Here is a 26480-nt window from a genome sequence, read left to right on the forward strand (position 1 = left end):
GTGTGTTAGATAGGAGTAAATGGAGATGAATGGTTTTTGGGACCTGACAAGCTGTTGGAGTGTGAGCAGGGTAATATTTTGTGAAGGGATTCAGGAAAACAGGTTAGCCGGACTTGAGTCCTGGAAATAGTAAGTACAATGACTGCACTTTAAAGGAGGGGTTTGGGATATTGGCAGTTTGGAGGGACTTCTAAACTGTAGTATCTGAGTGCCTCTGCAAAGACAGTGATTATGCATGAGTGATGAGTGTTGAATGATGACAAAAGTATTTTTCTTTCTTCTTGGGTTTTTTTCTCTTTCTTTTTGGGTCACCCTGCCTTGGTGGGAAATGGCCAATGTGTTAAAAAAAAAAGATATTAAGTCATAAGATAAGTTAGCAGGAATTTAAAACTTTATTATGCAAATTGTTTTACTACATTAGCTATCTGCCACCATGATAAGGTGATACAAGAGGAAATATTCACAATCATCCATTCAATAGATGTTGTGCCAGAAAAGTACAGACATCACAACTTAATCCTCCTTCAGAGTGCATTCATCTGACTAGCTATTTCTTGGATTCAAGTCCAGCTAATCTATTTTCCCCAAACCTCTTCATATTCTGTATGTAACCAAACCTAACACTGCAGCAGCAGGTCAAATCTTGTCCTCACTAACCCCAATATAAAATGTTCATATGTGCCTGCTGGATGTTCAAACTTGTCATTTAAAACCTTCTTCACACCTCTTTAACTCTTCCTAGGATGACTCCTCCTGCTTCTTTCCATTCTGGATTTATATACCTTCTTAGTCATCTTACTCTGTTTGGTCCTATCTAAATTCCCAAACCACCTCAACAATCCCTCTTATGCCCTCTAAATAATACCTTTTGTAACCTCATACTGTCTAATTTCAATACTAGGAATTCTTTGCATAAAATTCACCACCTCTTTCCTCTCAAACATGACTTGTTTACAGAACTATTATCCTGTTTGAAGAAAGGAAATCAAAGAGGAGAAGGATTACTAACCTTGTAATGCTGTAGCTGAAGTAATTGAAGAACAAATACTTTTTCAATAATTTGATTATATATCTTCCATTCATTATGTGGTGCATCAGTTCACCTGTTAACAATCACCAAATTTTTGTACACAGCTCAGCTTACACATTTGGAGAAAAAAAATCTAAAATTTAAATCTCACCTGTCAGTAATTTTTACAAGCTTGGCAATGGTCCAAGCTCGATACTTTGCCAAGGCAGCATTGTATTCTGGAGTGCCCTCTTTACCAAACCTTCTGAGGCGCTCCTCAGCAGGAAAACGGACAGCAGCTTTTGAGGGGTCTATATCAAGGAACAGTTCATCTTCCATCAACAACTGTACTATTGGCTGGTGTAAGGCAGCTGTCAAGAACACCTGAAACAATCTATTATGAAATGCATGAACATCTAGCAATAAAAGTTCCTATTTTAAAATGATTGTACTTCTGCAAATTAGGTAACCTGTAGATCAATGAAAGACCATTTGCCTCACAATCAAAGGAATCTGGATTCAATTCTTAGACAGGACAAGAAATATGGGAAACTTTCCTTATACCTGTTGCCACTATTCATCTGGCAGTAAGAAGATATCTGAGAGTTAGTCAGCTTTTGTGGGTAGCATTCTGGGGGACTAGTAGTATACCTATGATAATGCCAAGCTGTGAAAAGAGCTAAGATGTGAACTCTTAGCTTGCAAACTTATTTGTGAAAGAAAACACAAAGTGGAAAATAATATTCATACTATGTGTATGAGCCAGGCTGTCAGTGAACCAGTGTGGTAGCAGATCAACACTACAATTGTTTATCTTCTCAGTTCTGCTGTTCATGAGGAAGAAAACACAAATTACAGTACCATATTTAGTATCTCTCCATGGGGAAGTGGAACAAAATTCTTCCTCCATAAGTATGCGCGTCATTAGAGGAAACTAAACTGGCAGAAGCAAGGGGTTAGTAACCCCCTCTCCTATATACATTACTGAAGTTAAAAAGAGAAACTTTCGTTTTTCTTTTTAGGCCACCCTGCTTTGGTGGGATATGGTGAGTTTATTGAAAGAATAAGATTTAATATCTGTGCATTTCTGAAAAGACAGTTGAAGAAAGAGTGATGGTGAATGTTTTTTCTTTTTTTTGTGCCACCTTGCCATGATGGAAGATGACTGATGGTGAATGTTTCCCTCTTTGAGTCACATTACCTTGGAGGGAAACAGTGTGTTAGTGATGATACTATACCCCCTGCAATTTTAAGGCACAGAGACAAAAAAAAAAATATATATACAGATTCTCCCTGACTTAAGTCCAAGTTCTGTTCTGACTAACCCGTCAGATCTCAAAATGGATGGATTTAGGAATTACGATAGCATGGCATGTAAAAGTCATATACCTGTACAGCATTCTTTTTTTTTTTTTTTTCAACAAGTCGGTCGTCTCCCACCGAGGCAGGGTGACCCAAAAAAGAAAGAAAATCCCCAAAAAGAAAATACTTTCATCATCATTCAACACTTTCACCACACACACACATTATCACTGCTTTTGCAGAGGTGCTCAGAATATAACAGTTTAGAAGCATATACATATAAAGATACACAACATATCCCTCCAAACTGCCAATATCCCAAACCCCTCCTTTAAAGTGCAGGCATTGTACTTCCCATTTCCAGGACTCAAGTCCGACTATATGAAAATAACCGGTTTCCCTGAATCCCTTCACTAAATATTACCCTGCTCACACTCCAACAGATCGTCAGGTCCCAAGTATCATTCGTCTCCATTCACTCCTATCTAACACGCTCATGCACGCTTGCTGGAAGTCCAAGCCCCTCGCCCACAAAACCTCCTTTACCCCCTCTTTCCAACCCTTTCGAGGACGACCCATACCCCTCTTTCCTTCCCCTATAGATTTATATGCTTTCCATGTCATTCTACTTTGATCCATTCTCTCTAAATGACCAAACCACCTCAACAACCCCTCTTCTGCCCTCTGACTAATGCTTTTATTAACTCCACACCTTCTCCTAATTTCCACACTTCGAATTTTCTGCATAATATTTACACCACACATTGCCCTTAGACAGGACATCTCCACTGCCTCCAACCGTCTCCTCGCTGCTGCATTTACCACCCAAGCTTCACATCCATATAAGTGTTGGTACTACTATACTTTCATACATTCCCTTCTTTGCCTCCATAGATAACGTTTTTTGACTCCACATATACCTCAACGCACCACTCACCTTTTTTCCCTCATCAATTCTATGATTAACCTCATCCTTCATAAATCCATCCGCCGACACGTCAACTCCCAAGTATCTGAAAACATTCACTTCTTCCATACTCCTCCTCCCCAATTTGATATCCAATTTTTCTTTATCTAAATCATTTGATACCCTCATCACCTTACTCTTTTCTATGTTCACTTTCAACTTTCTACCTTTACACACATTCTCAAACTCATCCACTAACCTTTGCAATTTTTCTTTAGAATCTCCCATAAGCACAGTATCATCTGCAAAAAGTAACTGTGTCAATTCCCATTTTGAATTTGATTCCCCATAATTTAATCCCACCCCTCTCCCGAACACCCTAGCATTTACTTCTTTTACAACCCCATCTATAAATATATTAAACAACCATGGTGACATTACACATCCCTGTCTAAGACCTACTTTTACCGGGAAGTATTCTCCCTCTCTTCTACACACCCTAACCTGAGCCTCACTATCCTCATAAAAGCTCTTTATATCATGTGGGAGTTCGTACACGTGGATTGGGTAAAAATACTCACGTAGGCTGGAAGTACGTATATTGTAACTGAAGTATGTGGTAGGGCGCCACAGCCGATCCTGCCTCTCTCGCTCACTCTCGTATAACTGACTCGCCGCCCACAGTACCCATATGTGAGGGGGTCTTTGAATACTGCTGTGGTCAGCACAATATGAATAGACAGTGACTCAGGCAGAGACGGTTGGTATTGAGTCAACTACTGGTACACTGGTTACTGGTAACTGGTTACTACTACTGACTCTCGTATAACTGACTCGCCGCCCACAGTATCCATATGTGAGGGGGTCTTTGAATACTGCTGTGGTCAGCACAATATGAATAGACAGTGACTCAGGCAGAGACGGTTGGTAGTGAGTCAACTACTGGTACACTGGTTACTGGTAACTGGTTACTACTACTGAGATTTACAGCATTTAGTAACTTACCACCTATTCCATAAACTTGCAACATCTGCCACATTGCTCCTCTATCCACTCTATCATATGCCTTTTCTAAATCCATAAATGCAATAAAAACTTCCCTACCTTTATCCAAATACTGTTCACATATATGCTTCAATGTAAACACTTGATCTACACATCCCCTACCCACTCTGAAGCCTCCTTGCTCATCCGCAATTCTACATTCTGTCTTACCTCTAATTCTTTCAATTATAACCCTACCGTATACTTTTCCTGGTATACTCAGTAAACTTATTCCTCTATAATTTTTACAATCTCTTTTGTCCCCTTTCCCTTTATATAAAGGGACTATACATGCTCTCCGCCAATCCTTAGGTACCTTCCCCTCTTCCATACATTTATTAAACAAAAGTACCAACCACTCCAACACTATATCCCCCCCTGCTTTTAACATTTCTATCATGATCCCATCAGTTCCAGCTGCTTTACCCCCTTTCATTCTACGTAATAAATTTCAGTCATCTCATTTTTTTATCACCCTGCTCTATTACCCTAAGTTTCATTACTCACAAACTAATGTTCCTTACTTGTAGGTATCATTCATAGGCTTCAAAAATAAAAATGCTGTATGGAATGTATCCTACACAAGGCCTATTAATTTTCTTGTTACTCATTATTTCAACAATGTCTTTAACCTTCTTAGTCTCTATGATTTTAACAAAGAGTAAAATATGTATATTTATCATTCTTTATTTTCAATTTTATCATTTTAAAAATACCATTCTTTAGTTTCTGTGTATGCTATCATTTTAAAGCATTTTGTGGTAATAAAATGCATAAAGGTTATACAGTGGACCCCCGCATAACGGACGCCTTGCATAGCGGACAATCCGCATAGCGGACGCTTTGATCGCTAAAATTTTGCCCCGCATAGCGCCCAAAAACCCGCTCAGCGGCCTTCGTCCGAGACGCGTCCAATGTGCGGCCTGAGCCACGCTCACGTTCCGCGGGTGGCATTGTTTACCAGCCAGCCTCCGCGGTAACATCCAAGCATACAATCGGAACATTTTGTATTATTACAGTGTTTTTGGTGATTTTTTTCTGGAAAATAAGTGACCATGGGCCCCAAGAAAGCTTCTAGTGCCAACCCTACAGCAATAAGGGTGAGAATTACTATGGAGATGAAGAAAAAGATCATTGATAAGTATGAAAGTGGAGTGCGTGTCTCCGAGCTGGCCAGGTTGTATAATAAACCCCAATCAACCATCGCTACTATTGGTGGTACAGCTGCTGCTGCTGCTGTATCACCGTCAGCTGCTGCTGCACTGTCAGCTGCTGCTGCTGTACCACCGTCAGCTGCTCCTGCTGCTGTAGTACCGTCTGCTGCTGCTGTAGCATCATCTGCTGCTGCTGTAGCATCGTCTGCTGCTGCTGTAGCATCGTCTGTTGCTGCTGTAGCATCGTCTGTTGCTGCTGTACCACCGTCAGCTGCTGCTGCTGCTGTAGCATCGTCTGCTGCTGCTGCTGCTGCTGTAGCATCGTCTGCTGCTGCTGTAGCATCGTCTGCTGCTGCTGTAACATCGTCAGCTGCTGCTGCTGCTGCTGTAGCACCGTTGTTGGTGTGGCTTATTGAGAATACCAAGAAACAATTAACCCCAGAGGATTTGCCACCCAGGATAGCCCAAAAAAGTCAGTGTCATCGAAGACTGTCTAACTTATTTCCATTGGGGTCCTTAATCTTGTCTCCCAGGATGCAACCCACACCAGTTGACTAACACCCAGGTGAACAGGGAAAATGCCTGGAACTAGTGCTCATATTGGTGAATTTAGAGCCAGCAAAGGTTGGTTTGAGAGATTTAAGAATCGTAGTGACATACACAGTGTGATAAGGCCTGTTCTGGAAGAAAATACCAAACAGGACCTACAGTACTCAGGAGGAAAAGGCACTCCCAGGACACAGTGTCTCATCAGTCATTGCTGCATCTTCAATAAAGGTAAGTGTCATTTATTCTTCATTTAGTAGAGTAGTACATGCACAATATATATTGTGCATGTACTACTCTACTATTGTGCATGTATCCTTCTCTTTGTGTGTAGGAAAATGTATATTTCATGTGGTAAAATTTTTTTTTTCAAACTTTTGGGTGTCTTGCACGGATAAATTTGATTTCCATTATTTCTTATGGGGAAAATTCATTCACATAGCGAACATTTCGCATAACAGCCAGCCCTCTTGCACGGATTAAGGTCGCTATGCGGGGGTCCACTGTATTATATTTGGTTTATTGTGGTAAAGCAAACAATTCACAGAAAAATAAAATGATAAAATGCACTGAAAAAATAAATCTTGGTCATACGTCTGATGCTAGTGCTAGCGGACATATGACCAAGGGTAATTTCTATACAGCCTCTCCTCACTTAGCAACGTACTCATTTACCGACGACTCAGACTTACGATGGGCACTCTGACCTGTATGCATACCTAAATAATGTACAGTAGAACTTCGGTTTTTGTCCTTAATCTGTTCCAGAAGGTTGGTCGAAATCCGAAATGGACAAAAACCGAAGTAATATTTCCCATAAGAAATAATGTAAATCCAATTAATCCGTTCCAGACACCCAAAAATATTAACAAAAAATACATTTTATAGTGAATAATTAAAGTTTTACATACAGAAAACAATGAGAAATAAATATAAAGCACTAATTTTAATGGAGAAATGAACACTTAAATCACTTTCACCTTTACTGAAGACTCTTGTCGGCATATTCTTTACAAGATCCGCATGCAACTGCCTTGCCTTTTCGCAAATTATCGCCTCCAGAACACTACCTCCCGCTAACTGTTTTTCATTGATCCACACCAGCAACTTCTCAAAATCTTCAATTGTTTGCCATCACCACCACCCTCTACCACCATCACAACCACAAGCACCCTCTACCACCATCACTACCACCCTCTACCACCCTTTACCACCATCTCAACCACAAGCACCCTCAACCACCATCACTACCACCATCACAACCACAACCACTCTCTACCACCATCACTACCACCCTCTACCACCATCACAACCACTACCACCCTCTACCACCATCATTACCACCCTCACTACCACCCTCTACCACCAACGTTTCAGATGAACATGTGGAGTACTGCTCACTGAACAAGTGACAGAGGCAGATTGTGAGCAGCAGCGGCATCCCAGGCAGGCAGATGCATCTGATATGGATGATTTCCGAGCAGATGTACAAAACACGGGGTAAAATTTTGCCCAAAAAAGTAGTTGAAATCTGAATTGTACGACATTCAGACTGGACAAAAACCGGGGTTCCACTGTATATTAGAGCCGATATCCTGTACAGTGGAACCTCTACTTACGAGTCCCCCAACATGCGAGTTTTTGAAGATATGAGAAGTTGCTAGGTTGATTTTTTGCTTCCAGATGCGAGCAAAATTTCAAGATGCAAGCGGTCCTCATGGGAGGTTCCTTGACACTGGTGAGGAGCTATTGCTCTTAATCTAGGGAATTGGATCTCAGTTGTTTGTTGGGTTATCTTTTTGAAACTTGGGCTATGTATGATGGAAAGATGCTTTTTAACGTACACCAATATTGAAAGAAATCAAACCATAAATAATGGAGTTTGCTTCTCAAACATTAGCCGCCCATTAGCAGAATATTTTCGTATGGTTTTTATGGTTGTATCCTCATTTTTTTTGGTCTCATTTGATAGAATGGAAGATATATTACAGAACTAGATATGATCTTGACTGCTCTCACAACGAAAAGTACTTTGAAATTGAGCTCAAAGTAGCAGAAATGTTCGATTCTTTGGTGATGTTCAAGAGTAAACATATGACGTCACCGTCCAATACGTGTCCACCTGGCCAGTCCCATATGCAGTCATGAATGGATTGACATTATTTATACAATTATTACAATAATGCAGTAGTCTGCATAATAGTAAATCTTCTATTTTTTGTATGAATAAAAATTCCAAATGGTAACCAAGAGTATTATTATAAGAATATGTATGTACTAATTAATAATAATAATCTGTTGGAGCTATGTAATGATGCTTGTGTAAATTATTTCCGAAACATTCTGAAAGGGAGGAAGAAACAAACCTCCTTGGACAGTATTTTATTGAAACGTCCTGCAGATGAAAGTGTGACAAGCGTGGAGAATAAGCCAAAAATCAGTGAACAGTGAAGTAATATTAAAATAAAAATTGGAGCTATGTAATGATGCTTGCTGTGCCCAGCATCTCTTCTCCATCTCTAGGGTAAATGCTGTATTACTACATAATTTCTTTACATTACGTATTATTATTATTGTTGTTTTTCTTACAAAACTACATAATAGTATATCTTGCCTTAAACTGTGGGTGTTGGTGTTTGTGAATGACTGTGAAGAGAGTGGAGAGTTATGTTGTGGTCCTACTGGGCTGAGGTGGATGGTAGAGGTTCTGGTACTGAAGTTGATGGTTGTACTGGAGTGTGCATAAATTCTGTAATGGATTTCTGTTCTATTTTACCCTGCAGTACATTATGCAACTGACGGTAAGGCATCAGTTGCTCTAGACACCGTTTAAGGGTGGGTTAGTTAAGTCGGTCAGTCAAGTCAGGAAGTCAGTCAGTCAAGTCAGTCAGTCAAGTCAGTCAGTCAAGTCAGTCAGTCAAGTCAGTCAGTCAAGTCAGTCAGTCAAGTCATTCAGTCAAGTCAGTAAGTCAGATATGGTAATTAAAAGATCAAAACGCAATTCACAATTCAACAAAAGAGAGAAGTGGAACTGAACACGTATTATTCACGAAAGCTGGCATAGTGGTGTCGGGAGTGTCGGGGGATGGCGGGAGGTCTCCCTCACTTACCCACAAGGCAGCCTGAGGTAGGGAATGGCGCCACCACTTGTCACATAATGACATAGTATTTTATTCATTCTAGAGTATATATCAGGTTTCTATGTTATTTATATTGTTTATTATGTCAAATTAGATGAACTTTGATAGATAAATAAGCCACAGAGTTGATATTAGCGAAATATTGAAATATTCTGTCGTGCCTCCTGAGAGCCGGAATGGATTAATTGCATTTCAATTAATTTCAATGAGGAAAATTGACTCAGCATACGAGCAAATTGGGATATGAGCAAGGTCATGGAATGGATTAAACTCGTAGATAAAGGTTCCATTGTATTCTGTTTATTATAATATACAGTACACTACTGTATAAACATTTAAAAATATGCTAAAAATGTTATAAATGGTGCAAAGGTGACATTAAAACAATATCAAACCCACTACCATTATAGTATGCTCCTTACTTAGCGACGAATTTGTTTACCAATGTGGTCTTAGGAAAAGAACTCCATCGTCAAGTGAGGAGAGGCTGTATTTACATTTTTTTTTTATTCTAATTTATAGCGCATTTTTTCCAGTCATATGTGTAGATGGGCATAAATTGCATAGGTCAGAAGTTGGGGAGGATCTGTATATACTGTATATAGAACAATATGAAAGTAAATATATTCAACAAAATTAAGAAAACTGAGTTATACCTTGGCTTGAGGAAGTGTGTCCACATAAGCTCGGTAAATCTGGCTAAAAGCACAGGACCCATGCCGCAAGAGTCTACGTGGGGTTTCTGAAGTTGCCAGCTGCAACTCCATTAAGTGTCTGTAGACCAAAAAATTATGTACTAACATGAAAAAAATACATAATACACTATCCTCAACATATTTTCAAGTAAGTAGTAGTGTAATCTGCAGAGTCTAGATACCTCAATGAGAGAAACATTTGCACACTCATCAATACCTTCAAGGGTACATAATTTCCCAAATTTACACAATTCAAGTGTTTACTATAATACTGTATACTATAATACTGTACCAAGATAATCGAGATTAACCCTTTCACTGTCGAGACTCCTGCTCACAAACTTACTCTGTGTCGAGGAATTTTCAAAAAACAATAAAAAAAATTATTTTTTCTCATTAAATTATAGAGAATCTTTTCCCAATGGTAATGATACCAAAAGTATGAAATTTGATGGAAAGCTTATGGAATTACGCTCTCACAAAGTTAGCGGTCTCGGTGATATTTATGCATCGGTGATTTTACCCACTTTGAGCCATAATTTCACCCAATTCCATTGTTCCAGTTGACCAAACTCATAGCTATTTTGCTAGAACTCCTTTTGTTCTATCGACTGAGTACAAAAAACCCCACCATTTCCTGATTTCAAATGCCCAATAAAGTGATCAGAAATTGGTAATTTGGCCAATTTCATACACAATTCAAGGAAGGCCAGTTTCAAAATAGGGTCCAGAATTAACAATGCAAACATTCCTAGCACTAATATAACATTTTACTCTGTTCATTAGTCATGTCTCCAGGCTCCTCTTATATTACACTTGCTTTCCATTTTGAATTTTTATTCACACAAAAAATAGAAGATTTACTGTTAAGCAGACTACTGCAGTATTGTAAAAATGGTATAAATAATATCAGCACTTTTGTGAAAGCATATTAGGCCCACCAGTTGACATGATTTGTTTACTCTTGAACATCGGCAAAAATCAAACATTTCCACTACTTTGAGCTCAATTTCAAGGTACCTTTAGTTCATAAACCATTCAAAATCATCACTAGTTCTGTAATATATCTTCTATTTTATCAAATGAGGCCAAGAAAACGAGAATACAACCATAAATAACATACAAAAATACGCTGCAAAATCGCTGTTTTAACCCCTTCAGGGTTCGTGCCGTACATCTACGGCTTTACGTTGAGGGTCCAAACCATGGATGTACGCCATGAGTTCAGTTCACTTCGATAAGCTGTGAGCGGTAAATTTGGGCCTTAATATGAGAGAATACATCTATGTGGTATGTGTGCACCAAACAAAACAAATCCTGCAGCACACAGTGCATAATGAGAGAAAAAATACTGAGACCGTAATTTTCGATTAAAACAGCAACTTTGCAGTGTTTTTTTGTATGTTTTTTATAGTTGTATTTGCGATTTCTTGGTCTCATTTGATAGAATGGAAGATATATTACAGAAATAGAGATGATTCTGATTGGTTTTAGTATTGAAAATGGCTTGAAACTGAGCTCAAAGTAGGGGAAATATTAAATTTTTGCAAATGTTCAAGAGTAAACAAATGACATCACACGTCAAATACACGCCAGCTGGTGGGTCTAATATACGTTCACAAATGTGCTGATATTATTTATACAATTATTACAATATTGCATGACAGTAAGTCTTCTGTTTTTTGGTTTGAATAAAAATTCATTATATAATGGGTTATTTGGTAATCTGGTAGCGGGGAGTAAATGATACATCTTCGGAGGCTTCTTCGTTTATTATTAAGTCGTGGTGGGTACACAGGCTTGTGTTGTGCCCATGGCCCGGGCAGGGCCATCCCACGAGAGAGAGCTGGGAGGCCTTGTGTGTTCCTGCTAGGCCGCTGTGTGAGTGAGGGTGAGGCAAGTCTGGGCATACTGAAGTGGCAAGGCCTATAGGTGGCAGCACCAGCATGGCGCGAAATATGAACTAAGCTGGCAGACAGCATGGGCTGTCTGTGCAGACAGTACAGGCTGTCTACATACGCTCGGCCACCTACCGAGCGTCGTCCCGACGCGACAATACTGGTAGTAAAAGAAACTCGGTCTCTCTCTCGTAGGAACAGGGCACAGAACACAAAATAAAAACATATATATACATATGGACATAGAAAAAAAAACTTCCTACAGGGAGTGAAGAAAAAAACGTGTGGGGTGTGCTAAACATCGTGGTCATAGGCAGTGAGCATCGAAGTGCATCACTGCACGCCTTCCTGCGTCTGGACAGATACTGCAACACAGGAGACATTGCTGCGGCTGAGCTGTGACGTAACAGGTTACGGTCTCCTCTGGAACGGTGAAGCAGTCATCGTAGGAGTCGCTGCAGGTTTTCACTCAACCTGGGGCACGACATGCTGGTGCCCTAGAGTGAGGCGTCAACAAAACTCGGCAACTGGGCAGGACTTCTGGCAAGCGACTCAGGAGGACACTTCTCGACTGGTACTGTCGATGGGCTGTCACTGCCGGCGAGCGTGGAGCGAGTCGTGGCAGAGACGACTGGGAGAAAAAACTGGGAGTCGTAACATCATACACCAGACTGCAGTGAGAGAGCTAGCAGTCAAAGTGACATCTTCTTTGTGCAGGCTGCTCACTGAAGCTTGTGACACGAGGTTGACACAGCGCCTGCCGACAGGGCTGACTGCGGCTTGGCGAGTATCATCTCTCGACAGTTGGAGTTATAGCAGAGGTTAGTCTAAGCGTCCCCAGACTTATTTCTCTACATATAACTGCACTCTGAAGGTCTGAAGGTGAAGTGAAACAAATCTCGATGGGAATCGTAGCAGGTACGATTCTGCAGAACAACACGAGCGACGAGCATAAAAGCTTTCTGTACAAGAGGGCTCATACGCTCAGGGCTGAGTAATCAGCTGTCAAACACACTGGTCACACGGGTGACTTAGCACAGTGGTGCTACTCAGGTCTGGCTCAGACCTCACTGGACACACGGAAACTTTACACACACCGCGGTACAACATGGCTTAAACTAGCAAATGATGCTTTTCTGTGCATAAAACTGACACTAAGACATATACTAAAATGTGAGAACACTGACTGAGAGGAATTAATTAACACACAGACATATATTTTCTCTCAATCTTCTCGACAATATTAAAATAATTACTAGAAACACTCGATGTGACATCATGTGATGTCAGGCGTGATGACATCAGCAGCACTGACGTCAGCAGACATCTCGAGGTGACGTCAGCAGACATCTTGAGGTGACGTCAGCAGACATCTCGAGGTGACGTCAGCAGACATCTCGAGGTGACGTCAGCAGACATCTCGAGGTGACGTCAGGCAGACATCGTGACGTCATGAAGTCAGGCAGCATCGTGGGTGACGTCAATGTGATGCGGGCAGCAGACCACAGCATGTGGCCTGGGACATCTGGTAACTCATGTGGCTCGTAGGTCTACGTGACATCGCCCACACCCACGTGGCGTCGTGATCCACGTGGTGTCGTGATCTACGTGGCATGCTGGTCCACGTAGCTTCGAGTGGCCTCGGGCACTCGGATACACAGCTCTGGCAATGAATTCACATGGAAAACAGCAGAAAACACAGCAGAGGGAGTGGGCAGTGGTGAGTGGTGTATGGTAGACGGGTGAGCGTGAGTAGGGCGAGCATGGGCAAGGTGAGGAACAGCCACTTCCTCTCCTCTCCTCCCCCACCCACAAACACGTGGAGAAGCTCACACTGGATGCAGAAATCACCACAAAACTCACCTCTGACTTGCTGAAACAGCTGTGCTGAGCTGAACAACAACAACAGCATACAAGTGACGCTGAACACGTGACTTGAGAAACAGCGTGGGACACTGTAGCATGGGACGCTGTAGCGTGGGGTCACTTACAATTCTCGGAGAATTTCGGCAAATTTCGGCTGGATCCTGCTTGTACCTGTGTCTGGATGCTCAAACGTGCAGACACGACATCAGGATAACTCGTTGAGAGATGGATGCTTCTTGTGTAGGGTGATGAAGTGAAGATGACTTCATACCTCTTCCTCCCTCTCTCCAGGCAAACACAACTGCTGCGAGCACCGCTGGTACCAATATAACGGGGTTGTTTGGTATGTGCTGCAAGCGGGTGGTAAAAGATACGTCTTTGGAGGCTTCTTCATTTATTGTTAAGTCGTGGTGGGTACACAGGCTTGTGTTGTGCCCATGGCCTGGGAAGGGCCATCCCACGAGAGAGAGCTGGGAGGCCTTGTGTGTTCCTGCTAGGCCGCTGTGTGAGTGAGGGTGAGGCAAGTCTGGGCATACTGAAGTGGCAAGGCCTATAGGTGGCAGCACCAGCATGGCGCGAAATGTGAACTAAGCTGGCAGACAGCATGGGCTGTCTGTGCAGACAGTACAGGCTGTCTACAATTATGTGAATTAAAAATCAAAATGGAATTCATTTGTAAAGCCTGAAAACATAATTAATGAACAAAGGAAATGTTAGTTTAGTGCCAGGAATGCGTGCATTGCTTATTCTGGACCCTATTTTGAAATTGGAATATTTTGAACTTTGCACTAAATTGGCCAAATTACCAATTTCCAATCACTTTATTTTGTAGTTGAAACAGTTGAGTTGGTGATTTCTTGTGCTCAATCGATAGAATAGAAGTAATACTAGTGAAATAGCTAAGAATTTCATCGACTGGAATAAGGTAATTGGCATAAAATGGGAGTCAAAGTCGGCAAAATCGCCGATGCGTAAATATCGCTGACACATCAAAATTCGCGAGAATAATTTCATCAATTTTCGTACTTTTTCTTTTATTACCTTCAGAAAAAGATCGCTACCATTTCATAAGAAAAAATAACAAAATAATTTTTTGAAAATTCTTGGACACTGGTGCACATTTTGAAATTAGGCCTCTGGACCCTGATAGGTCCAGAGGCCAAATTATGCACTGTGTGCTGCAGGATCTTTTTTATACCATGCACACTGACCACTCAGACCCATTCTCTCATATGTAGGCCTACCAGCTGTCTCCCGCAAGCTTGGAAGCCACTAGAATTTTGGCAATTACGGGATCGACACTGGCTTGTAAGCCGTAATATTAAGGGACCAACAGTGAAAGGGTTAAAGAAGTGTTATAGACAGCCTCTCTGAACGAGGTTTAGGGAAAATTGAACACAATCTGTATACAAATAATACAAATGGAACAAGGAGGCAAAATAAGAATATTTTCTAGATTCTTACTTCAACAAGTTGAGGACGTAAGTTTCATCATCAGGAAGGACACAATTGGCATAGATGGAAGAAAAAACAGTTCTGGCCGTGACCTGCATCGCCTCTTGGCTTTGACTCTCTCCCATAGCCAGGCATCTTGCAACAAGTCTTGGGTTCTCACGAAGACTTGACAACAAATCACCATACAGAGATTCCTGGGAAAAAAAATTTAAGTTACAATACCATGAATGGAATAATTAACAATTAGCCCAGAAACTGGAAATGGAATCTAAACAATAGTATAGTTTTCCTGGAAAATTTTCAAGTTGTGAGTTATTATGGTTTAGGAAGAAGTGAAATGTCACTGCATTTCTAAGTATCCAATTTATGAGTTAGTTATGAATTCTATGGAAAATGTTCTTTCAGTAATATTTAATATTAACATATGAAAATAAGCAGTAATTATAAAACAGTACAGTGCACACAAATCTTCAGTTGGATAAAAGCTTAAAAAAATAAAGTCTGCAGCCTTAACCAGTACAAAACTTACATTGAATCCCAAGACTTTGTATCCATCAATAAACTTCAGCTGGTTTAAAAGATTGGCCTTTTGGCAGCAGGCAGGTGGTGAGGAGTGAGGGCGAAGCACAAGGTCATCATAGTTTCTCTGTTGCTCTCCTCGCACCCATGATGCATGGTAGGCTCGCTCTATTGTCTTCCTTACCTAAGAATATACTCTCATTTGAGAGACTCATTAAAATATGAAAAGCAAAAATTAAAAATACTTCATCCTTACATGTAAAGAAAAACTTCTATTTAATGAACCCTGAGTTAATGAATTTTGGATTTAACTGACAAAAACTGAAGTCAGACAACATTCAGAAGCAACAGACAAAGTACGTACAGTGGACCCTTGGTAATCGGCCGTTCTGGATATCTGCCAATTTGGTTTTCACCCACTTTTTTGGCCAAAATTCTTTCCCGGTTACCGGCTGTTATTTTGGAGATCGGCTATATTGGATGTGTCCACTCGCTGCTTCACTGCATTTGTGAGTCAGTCTGGCTGTGTCTCTGGGTGAGTGAGAAAGCCTCCGCGCATTCAACCAAACATTTCGCTACAATCCATTGTTTTTTGTGGTTACTGATTGAGTGCAACTGCAAAATAAGCTACCATGGGCCCAAAGAAAGTTCCTAGTAAAGTTCCTTTGGAAAAGAAAGTGAGAAACACAATGGAATTTAAGAAAGAAATTGTTGAAAAGTATGAGAGTGGTATGTGTGCTTGAGCTTGCCAGGATGTATGGGAAATCCAAATCAACTATCACTCCCATCCTGGCAAAGAAAGTAGAAATCAAGGAAGCTAATGTTGCAAAAGGGGTAAATATTTTATTATTATCACACTGGCTGATTCCCACCAAGGCAGGGTGACCCGAAAAAGAAAAACTTTCACCATCATTCACTCCATCACTGTCTTGCCAGAAGGGTGCTTTACACTACAGTTTTTAAACTGCAACATTAACACCCCTCCTTCAGAGTGCAGGCACTGTACTTCCCATCTCCAGAACTCAAGTCCGGCCTGCCGGTTTCCCTGAACCCCTTCATAAATGTTACTTTGCTCACACTCCAACAGCACGTCAAGTATTAAAAACCATTTGTCTCCATTCACTCCTATCAAACACGTTCACGCATGCCTGCTGGAAATCCAAGCCCCTCGCACACAAAACCTCCTTTACCCCCTCCCTCCAACCTTTCCTAGGCCGACCGCTACCCCGCCCTCCCTCCACTACAGACTGATACACTCTTAAAGTTATTCTGTTTCGCTCCATTCTCTCCACATGTCCGAACCACCTCAACAACCCTTCCTCAGCCCTCTGGACAACAGTTTTGGTAATGCCGCACCTCCTCCTAACTTCCAAACTACGAATTCTCTGCATTATATTCACACCACACATTGCTCTCAGACATGACATCTCCACTGCCTCCAGCCTTCTCCTCGCTGCAACATTCATCACCCATGCTTCACACCCATATAAGAGCGTTGGTAAAACTATACTCTCATACATTCCCCTCTTTGCCTCCAAGGACAAAGTTCTTTGTCTCCACAGACTCCTAAGTGCACCACTCACCCTTTTCCCCTCATCAATTCTATGATTCACCTCATCTTTCATAGACCCATCCGCTGACACGTCCACTCCCAAATATCTGAATACATTCACCTCCTCCATACTCTCTCCCTCCAATCTGATATCCAATCTTTCATCACCTAATCTTTTTGTTATCCTCATAACCTTACTCTTTCCTGTATTCACTTTCAATTTTCTTCTTTTGCACACCCTACCAAATTCGTCCACCAATCTCTGCAACTTCTCTTCAGAATCTCCCAAGAGCACAGTGTCATCAGCAAAGAGCAACTGTGACAACTCCCACTTTATGTGTGATTCTTTATCTTTTAACTCCACGCCTCTTGCCAAGACCCTCGCATTTACTTCTCTTACAACCCCATCTATAAATATATTAAACAACCACGGTGACATCACACATCCTTGTCTAAGGCTTACTTTTACTGGGAAATAATTTCCCTCTTTCCTACATACTCTAACTTGAGCCTCACTATCCTCGTAAGAACTCTTCACTGCTTTCAGTAACCTACCTCCTACACCATACACCTGCAACATCTGCCACAGGGGTAAATGTGCTAAGGAAACAAAGGCCACCAATAATCGAAGATGTGGAGAAGTTATTGTTGGTGTGGATCAATGAAAACAATTAGCAGGAGACAGTGTTGTGGAGTTGATCATTTGTGAAAAGGCAAGGCAGTTACATGCGGATCTCGTAAAGAAAATGCCTGGAACAAGTGCTGCTGTTAGTGAATTTAGGGCCAGCAAAGGGTGGCTTGAGAGATTTAAGAAGTGTAGTGGCATACACAGTGTTGTAAGGCATGGTGTGGCTCCAAGTTCTGACAAATGTGCGGCCAAAGCATTTGTTGATGAATTCAAGGGATACGAAGAGGCTAAAGGATTCCTCCCCCAACAAGTGTTAAATTGTGACAAAACAGGCCTCTTTTGGAAGAAAATGCCAAAGAGGACCTACATTATGCAGGAGGAAAAGGCACTGCCAGGACACAAGCCTATGAAAGACAGGCTTACTCTTTTGTTCTGTGGCAATGCTAGTGGGGATTTCAAAGTGAAGCCTTTACTGGTGTATCACTTTGAAAATCCCAGAGTGTTCAAGAAAAACAATGTCGTCAAAGAGTAAATTGTGTGTGTTGTGGAAAGCTAATAATAAGGCATGGGTCACAAGGCACATTTCCATTGACTGGGTCCATGAAGTGTTTAGCCCGAGTGTGAAAAAATACCTCCATGAAAATAAACTGTCACTCAAGTGTCTCCCGGTACTGGACAATGCTCCTGCTCATCCTCCAAACATGGTAGACCATTTGTCTCTGGAGTTAAGTTTTAAAACAGTGAAGTTCTTGCCTCCTAACACCACTCCTCTCATCCAGCTCAAGGACCAACAGGTCATTTCTAACTTCAAAAAACTCTACACGAAAGCAGTGTTTCAAAGGTGCTTTGAAGTGACCTCGGACACTGACTTGACCCTAAGAGAGTTCTGGAGGAATCACTTCAATATCCTCCACTGAATAAGCCTTATAGGTAAGGCTTGGCTGGGAGTGACTTCAAGGACTTTGAACTCTGCTTGGAGAAAATTGTGGCCAGAATGTGTCCTCAACAAGGATTTTGAAAGGTTTGAGGCTGACCCTGATAACCCTATGCCTGTTGGGGAATCTATTGTGTCTTTGGGGAAGTCCATGGGGATGGAGGTGAGTGGTGAGGATGTGGAAGAGTTTGTGGAGGACCACAGGGAAGAGCTAACGACTGAAGAGCTGCAAGACCTTCATCTGGAACAGCAACAGACCACAGCTGAGGAAATTGGTTGAGGAGGAGGAGGAAGAGAGAGGGGAGAATGTGCCTTCTTCAATTATTAAGGACATTTGTGCAAAGTGGAGGGAGGTGCAAACTTTTGTTGAAAAATATTACCCTGACCAAGGAAGTCCATGGGGATGGGGGTGAGTGGCAAGGATGTGGAAGAGTTGGTGGAGGAAGATATGGAAAAGCAACCACTGAAGAGCTGGAACACCTTCATCTGGAACAGCAACAGACCACAGCTGAGGAAATTAGTTGAGGAGGAGGAGGAAGAGAGAAGAGAAAATGTGCCTTCTTCAAAGTGGAGGGAAGTGCAAACTTTTGTTGAAAAATATCACCCTGACCAAGCTCAAACAAGCCATATCTGCAACATGTTCAGTGACAAAACCTCGTCCCACTTCAGGCAAATCTTAAAGAGACGCCAGAAACAAAGCTCTCTGGACAGTTTTTTGTGAGACAGGGGTGCAGTAACTCAAGCTGGTCCTAGTGGCAGTAGAAGACAAAAAAAAGATGTAATCCCAGAGAGGGCTTTGATACCTGAAGTCCTTATGGAAGGAATTCCCCTTCCAAACAATAATCAGTCCTCCCTCTCTCCTCCTCCCTGTCTTCCATAAGCCAACAAGAGTCTTCAATAAAGTTATGTAATAGTGATTTAAATGTTCATTTATTTATTTATTTTATTTAGCTCTTGTTGTTTTGTGTATGTAAAACTACAGTTAATCTTCAAAAATGCATTTTTTTGTTAATATTTTTGGGTGTCTCGAACGGATTAATTGTATTTACACTAATTCTTAATGGAAATATTATTTCGGTTTTCGGCCATTTCGGATTTAGGCTGACCTTCTAGAACGGATTACGGCCAATAACCGAGGGTCCACTGTACATTAAATCCAGAACTGTCCATTATTCTTTTAGACTGCTGGGTAAATTTAATTCAGATTTAAAGGACTTTGTAGGTAGTAGGTTGGTAGACAGCAACCACCCAGGGAGGTACAGTGGACCCCCGGTTAACGATTTTAATCCGTGCAAGAGGGCTCATCGTTATGCGAAATAATCGTTATGCGAATTAATTTTCCCCATAAGAAATAATGGAAATAAAATTAATCCGTGCAAGACGCCCAAAAGTATGAAAAAAAAATTTTTTTACCACATGAAATGTTAATTTTAATACACACAAACTGAAAAAGGCATGCACAATTACATGACACTTACTTTTATTGAAGATCTGGTGATGATTGATGGGATGGGAGGAGGGGAGAGCATTATCTTCTTACTGTTTAGAAGGGGAATCCCCTTCCATTAGGACTTGAGGTAGCAAGTCCTTTTCTGGGGTTACTTCCCTTCTTCTTTTAATGCCACTAGGACCAGCTTCAGAGTCACTGGACCTCTGTCGCACAACAAATCTGTCCATAGAGCTCTGTACCTCCCGTTTCTTCAAGACTTTCCTAAAATGGGCCATAACATTGTCATTGAAATAGTCACAAGCACGGCTTGCAACAGCTGTGTCAGGGTGATTTTCATCTATAAAGGTTTGCAGTTCAAACCACTCTGCACACATTTCCTTAATCTTTGAAGTAGGCACAATGGATTCCACAACTGGCATAGGCTTCTCAGGGTTAGCCCCAAACCCTTCAAAATCTTTCTTAATTTCCATACTAATTCTCACCCTTTTTACCACAGGGTTGGCACTAGAAGCTTTCTTGGGGCCCATGGTCACTTATTTTCCAGAAACACCACCGAAAACACTGTAATAATACGAAATATTCCGAGTGTATGCTTGGATGTTACCGCGGAGGCTGGCTGGTAAACAATGGGACGGCCGGCACATGTGAGGGCACATTGGACGCGTCTCGGACGAAAATCGGTATGCGGGTTTTTAATCGGTATGCGGGGCAAAAATTTTGCGATAAAAGTAATCGTTATGCGGAAAAATCGCTATGCGATGCCATCGTTATGCGGGGGTCCACTGTACTACTGTCCTGCCAGGTGACTGTGAAACAGAAACAGAAACCTGTAACTCTTGTACATGATGGTAGGATTGCTGGTGTCTTTTGTCTGTCTCATAAACACACTGGATAACAGGTATCTCTTGCTACTTCTACTTACACTTAGGTCACACTACACATACATGTACAAACATTTATATACACACCCTCTGGGTTTTCTTCTACTTTCTTACTAGTTCTTATTCTTGTTTATTACCTCTTATCTCCATGGGGAAGTGGAACAGAATTCTTCCTCCGTAAGCCATGCGTGTTGTAAGAGGCAACTAAAATGCCGGGAGCAAGGGGCTAGTAACCCCTTCTCCTGTATATATTACTAAATGTAAAAGGAGAAACTTTTGTTTTTCCTTTTGGGCCACCCTGCCTCAGTGGGATACGGCCGGTGTGTTGAAAGAGAAAGAAGAAAAGGAGAAACTTTTGCTTTTCCTTCTGAGCCACCCCGCCTCGGTGGGATATGGCCGGTTGGTTGAAAGAAGATATATATATATATATACAGTATATATATATATATATATATACAGTATATATATATATATATATATACAGTGGACCCCCGCCTTACGATATAATTTCATTCCAGAAGTATGTTCAGGTGCCGTTGCCAAACGAATTTGTTCCCATAAGGAATATTGTGAATTAGATTAGTCCGTTTCAGACCCCCAAAAATACAAGTACAAAAGCACTTACATAATTGGTCGCATTAGAAGCTGATCATAAGGTGGGGGTCCACTGTATATACATACATGTGTATATATATATATATATATATATATATATATATATATATATATATATATATATATATATATTCTAGGTAGTAGGTTGGTAGACAGCAACCGCCCAGGGAGGTACTACCGTCCTGCCAAGTGAGTGTAAAACGAAAGCCTGTAATTGTTTTACATGATGGTAGGATTGCTGGTGTTTTTTTTTTCTGTCTCATAAACATGCAAGATTTCAGGTACGTCTTGCTACTTCTACTTACACTTAGGTCACACTACACATGCATGTACAAGCATATATATGTATATATACACATCCCTCTGGGTTTTCTTCTATTTTCTTTCTAGTTCTTGTTGTTGTTTATTTCCTCTTATCTCCATGGGGAAGTGGAACAGAATTCTTCCTCCGTAAGCCATGCGTGTTGTAAGAGGCGACTAAAATGCCAGGAGCAAGGGGCTAGTAACCCCTTCTCCCGTATAAATTACTAAATTTAAAAAGAGAAACTTTCGTTTTTCTTTTTGGGCCACCCTGCCTTGGTGGGATACGGCCGGTTTGTTAAAAAAAAAAAAAAAAAAAAAATATATATATATATATATATATATATATATATATATATACGTATATATATATATATATATATATATATATATATATATATATATATATATATATATATATATATATACGTATATATATATATATATATATATATATATATATATATATATATATATATATATATATCTCGCACGTGCACACACACACACATACATACATCAAGAGTTTTATTTCTTTTTCTTAATAGCTCTTTTTCTTGTTTTTCTTTCTCTCTATTGTTCATGGGGAAGTGGAAAAGAATCTTTCCTCTGTAAGCCATGTGTGTCGTATGAGGCGAATAAAATGCCAGGAGCGATGGGCTAGTAACCCCTTCTCCTGCACACATTTACTAAAAATCAGGATGCTTGAATGTGCATGGATGCAGTGCGGATGATAAGAAAGAGATGATTGCTGATGTTATGAATGAAAAGAAGTTGGATGTCCTGGCCCTAAGCGAAACAAAGCTGAAGGGGGTAGGTGAGTCTCAGTGGGGAGAAATAAATGGGATTAAGTCAGGAGCAGCTGAGAGAGTTAGAGCTAAGGAAGGGGTAGCAATAATGTTGAAGGACCAGTTATGGAAGGAGAAGAGGGAATATAAATGTGCAAATTCAAGGATTATGTGGATTAAAATAAGGGTCGGATGTGAAAAGTGGGTCATAACAAGCGTGTATGCACCTGGAGAAGAGAGAAGTGTAGAGGACAGAGAGATTTTGGGAGATGTTAAGCGAATGTATAGGAACCTTTGAACCAAGTGAGAGAGTAATTGTGGTAGGGGACCTAAATGCTAAAGTAGGAGAAACATTTAGAGAGGGTGTGGTAGGTAAGTTTGGAGTGCCAGGTGTAAATGATAATGGGAGCCCTTTGATTGAACTTTGTATAGAAAGGGGTTTAGTTATAAGTAATACATATTTTAAGAAAAGGAGGATAAATAAGTATACAAGATATGATGTGGGGCGTAATGACAGTAGTTTGTTGGACTATGTATTGGTAGATAAAAGACTGTTGAGTAGACTTCAGGATGTACATGTTTATAGAGGGGCCACAGATAGATCACTTTCTAGTTGCAGCTACAGCAAGAGTAAAAGGTAGATGGGATAAAAGGAAAATAGAAGCAGCAAGTAAGAGAGAGGTGAAGGTGTATAAACTAAAAGAGGAGGCAATTAGGGTAAGATATAAACAACTATTTGAGGATAGATGGGCTAGTGAGAGTATAGGCAATGGGGTCGAAGATGTATGGAGTAGGTTTAAGAATGTAGTGTTTAGTGTGTTCAGCAGAAGTTTGTGGTTACAGGAAAATGGGTGCGGGAGGGAAGAAGAGCGATTGGTGGAATGAATGATGTATAGAGAAAAAGTTAGCATATGAGAGGTTTTTACAAAGTAGAAGTGATACAAGGAGGGAAGAGTATATGGAGAGAAAGAGAGAGGTTAAGAAAGTGGTGAAGCAATGTAAAAAGAGAGCAAATGTGAGAGTGGGTGAGATGTTATCAAAAATTTTGGAGTGAAATTAATAAGATGAGGAAGCCTAGGGAACAAATGGATTTGACAGTTAAAAATAGGAGAGGAGAGTTATTAAATGGAAAGTTAGAGGTGTTGGGAAGATGGAGGGAATATTCTGAGAAACTGTTAAAAGTTGATGAAGATAGGGAAGCTGTGATTTTGTGTATAGGGCAAGGAGGAATAACATCTTGTAGGAGTGAGGAAGAGCCAGTTGTGAGTGTGGGGGAAGTTCGTGGGGCAGTGGGTAGAATGAAAGGGGGTAAGGCAGCCGGGATTGATGGGATAAAGATAGAAATTTTAAAAGCAGGAGGGAATATAGTTTTGGATTATTATTATTATTATAATCAAGGGGGAAGCGCTAAACCCGGAGGATTATACAGCGCCTGGGGGGGGATGTGGAAGGCATTCAGGCTTAATTCGGGGAACTGGAGCACAGATCCAATTCCCTAAATCAAGAGCCCCTCACCAACATCAAGGAACCTTCCTTGAGGGGTATACTTTTGGAGTGGTTGATGTTATTATTTAATAAATGTATGGGGGAGGGTAAGGTACCTAGGGATTGGCAGAGAGCATGCATAGTTCCTTTGTATAAAGGCAAAGGGGATAAAAGAGAGTGCAAAAATTATAGGGGAATAAATCTGTTGAGTATACCTGGTAAAGTGTATGGTAAAGTTATTATTGAAAGAATTAAGAGTTAGACAGAGTAGGATAGCAGATGAACAAAGAGGCTTCAGGAAAGGTAGGGGGTGTGTAGACCAAGTGTTTACAGTGAAACATATAGGTGAACAGTATTTAGACAAGGGTAAAGAGGTTTTTGTGGCATTTATGGATTTAGAAAAGGCATATGACAGGGTGGATAGGGAGGCAATGTGGCAGATGTTGCAGGTGAATGGTATATGAAGTAGGTTACTGAAAGCAGTGAAGAGTTATTATGAGGATAGTGAGGCTCAGGTTAGAGCATGTAGGAGAGAGAGAGATTATTTCCCAGTAAAAGTAGGCCTTAGACAAGGATGTGTGATGTCACCGTGGTTGTTCAACATATTTATAGATGGGGTTGTAAGAGAAGTGAATGCTAGGGTCTTGGCAAGCGGTGTGGAGTTAAAGGATAAAGAATCAAACACAAAGTGGGAGTTGTCACAGTTGCTCTTTGTTGATGACTCGGTGCTTTTGAGAGGTTCTGAAGGGAAGTTGCAGAGGTTGGTGGATGAATTTGGTAGGGTATGTAAAAGAAGAAAATTAAAAGTGAACGTAGGAAAGAGTAAGGTTATGAGGATAACAAAAAGATTAGGCGACGAAAGACTGGATATCAGATTGGAGGGCGAGAGTACGGAGGAGGTGAATGTATTCAGATATTTAGAAGCGGACATGTCAGCAGATGGATCTATGAAGGATGAGGTGAATCATAGAATTGATGAGGGGAAAAGGGTGAGTGGTGCACTTAGGAGTCTGTGGAGACAAAGAACTTTGTCCGTGGAAGCAAAAAGGGGAATGTATGAGAGTATAGTTGTACCAACACTCTTGTATGGGTGTGAAGCATGGGTGATGAATGTTGCAACAAGGAGAAGGCTGGAGGCAGTGGAGATGTCATGTCTGAGGGCAATGTGTGGTGTGAATATAATGCAGAGAATTCGTAGTTCGGAAATTAGGAGAACATGTGGGATTACCAAAACTATTATCCAGAGGGCTGAGGAGGGGTTGTTGAGGTGGGTTGGACATGTAGAGAGAATGGAACAAAACAGAATGACTTTGAGAGTGTATAAATCTGTAGTGGAGAGAATGCGGGGTAGGGGTCGGCCTTGGAAGGGTTGGAGGGAGGGGGTAAAGGAGGTTTTGTGTGCAAGGGGCTTGGACTTCCAGCAAGCGTGCATGAGCGTATTTGACAGGAGTGAATGGAGACAAATGGTTTTTAATACTTGACGTGCTGTTGGAGTGTGAGAAAAGTAACATTTATGAAGGGATTCAGGGAAACCGGCAGGCCGGACTTGAGTCCTGGAAATGGGAAGTACAGTGTCTACACTTTGAAGGAGGGGTGTTAATGTTGCAGTTTTATAACTGTAGTGTAAAGCACCCCTCTGGCAAGACAGTGATGTAGTGAATGATGATGAAAGTTTTTTCTTTTTCGGGCCACCCTGCCTTGGTGGGAATCGGCCAGTGTGTTAATAAAAAAATAAATATTAAAGGATTTTGTCCATTAAATAAGAAAGGTCTGTCATGTTCACAGAAATTCTGGATTTAATGGAAGAGGTCCTTGAAATCCAGAATTACCAGTTATTGCTGGGCTGCACAGCCCAGTGGGTCAATGTATTTTTGAATTTAACCCTTTGAGGGTCCAAGCTGTAGATCTACGCATTGTCCAGAAGGCCCAAACTGTAGATCTATGCCATAAGCTCAGCTTACTCAGATAAGCTGTGATTGGTAAATTTGGGATTAGATATGAGAGAATGCATCTATGTGGCAAGTGTGCACCATATAAAGTAAATCCTGAAGCATGCAGTGCATAAGGAGAAAAAAAACTGCAACTGTTTTTGGATTAAAACAGCAACTTTGCAGTGTATTTTCATGTGGTTTTGACGGTTGTATTTGCAGTTTCATGGTCTCATTTGATAGAATGGAAGATATATTACAGAAATAAAGATGATTTTGATTGGTTTTAGTACTGAAAATAGCTTGTAATTGAGCTTAAAATAATGGATATGTTTAATTTTTGCTGATTTTCAAGAGTAAACAAATCACATCATGCATCCAATA

General features: G+C 40.9%; 1 protein-coding gene across 1 annotated transcript in view; it reads right to left on the reverse strand.

Annotated features, from left to right (window-relative positions):
* Positions 1–1161: 1161 nt before the first annotated feature.
* LOC128691489 (GTPase-activating protein and VPS9 domain-containing protein 1-like) overlaps positions 1162–26480 on the reverse strand; it is a 28471-nt gene continuing 3152 nt past the window's right edge. Inside the window, exons 3-6 of the mRNA XM_070088768.1 lie at positions 15546–15719; positions 15026–15210; positions 9759–9876; positions 1162–1393 (exon numbers count right to left, since the gene is read on the reverse strand). Coding sequence (XP_069944869.1) covers positions 1178–1393; positions 9759–9876; positions 15026–15210; positions 15546–15719 — 693 coding nt within the window. The 3' untranslated portion in view covers positions 1162–1177. The remainder of the gene's footprint in view (positions 1394–9758; positions 9877–15025; positions 15211–15545; positions 15720–26480) is intronic.

Source organism: Cherax quadricarinatus, chromosome 26 (genome assembly GCF_038502225.1).
Source record: "Cherax quadricarinatus isolate ZL_2023a chromosome 26, ASM3850222v1, whole genome shotgun sequence".
In the NCBI taxonomy this organism is placed as follows: domain Eukaryota; kingdom Metazoa; phylum Arthropoda; class Malacostraca; order Decapoda; family Parastacidae; genus Cherax; species Cherax quadricarinatus.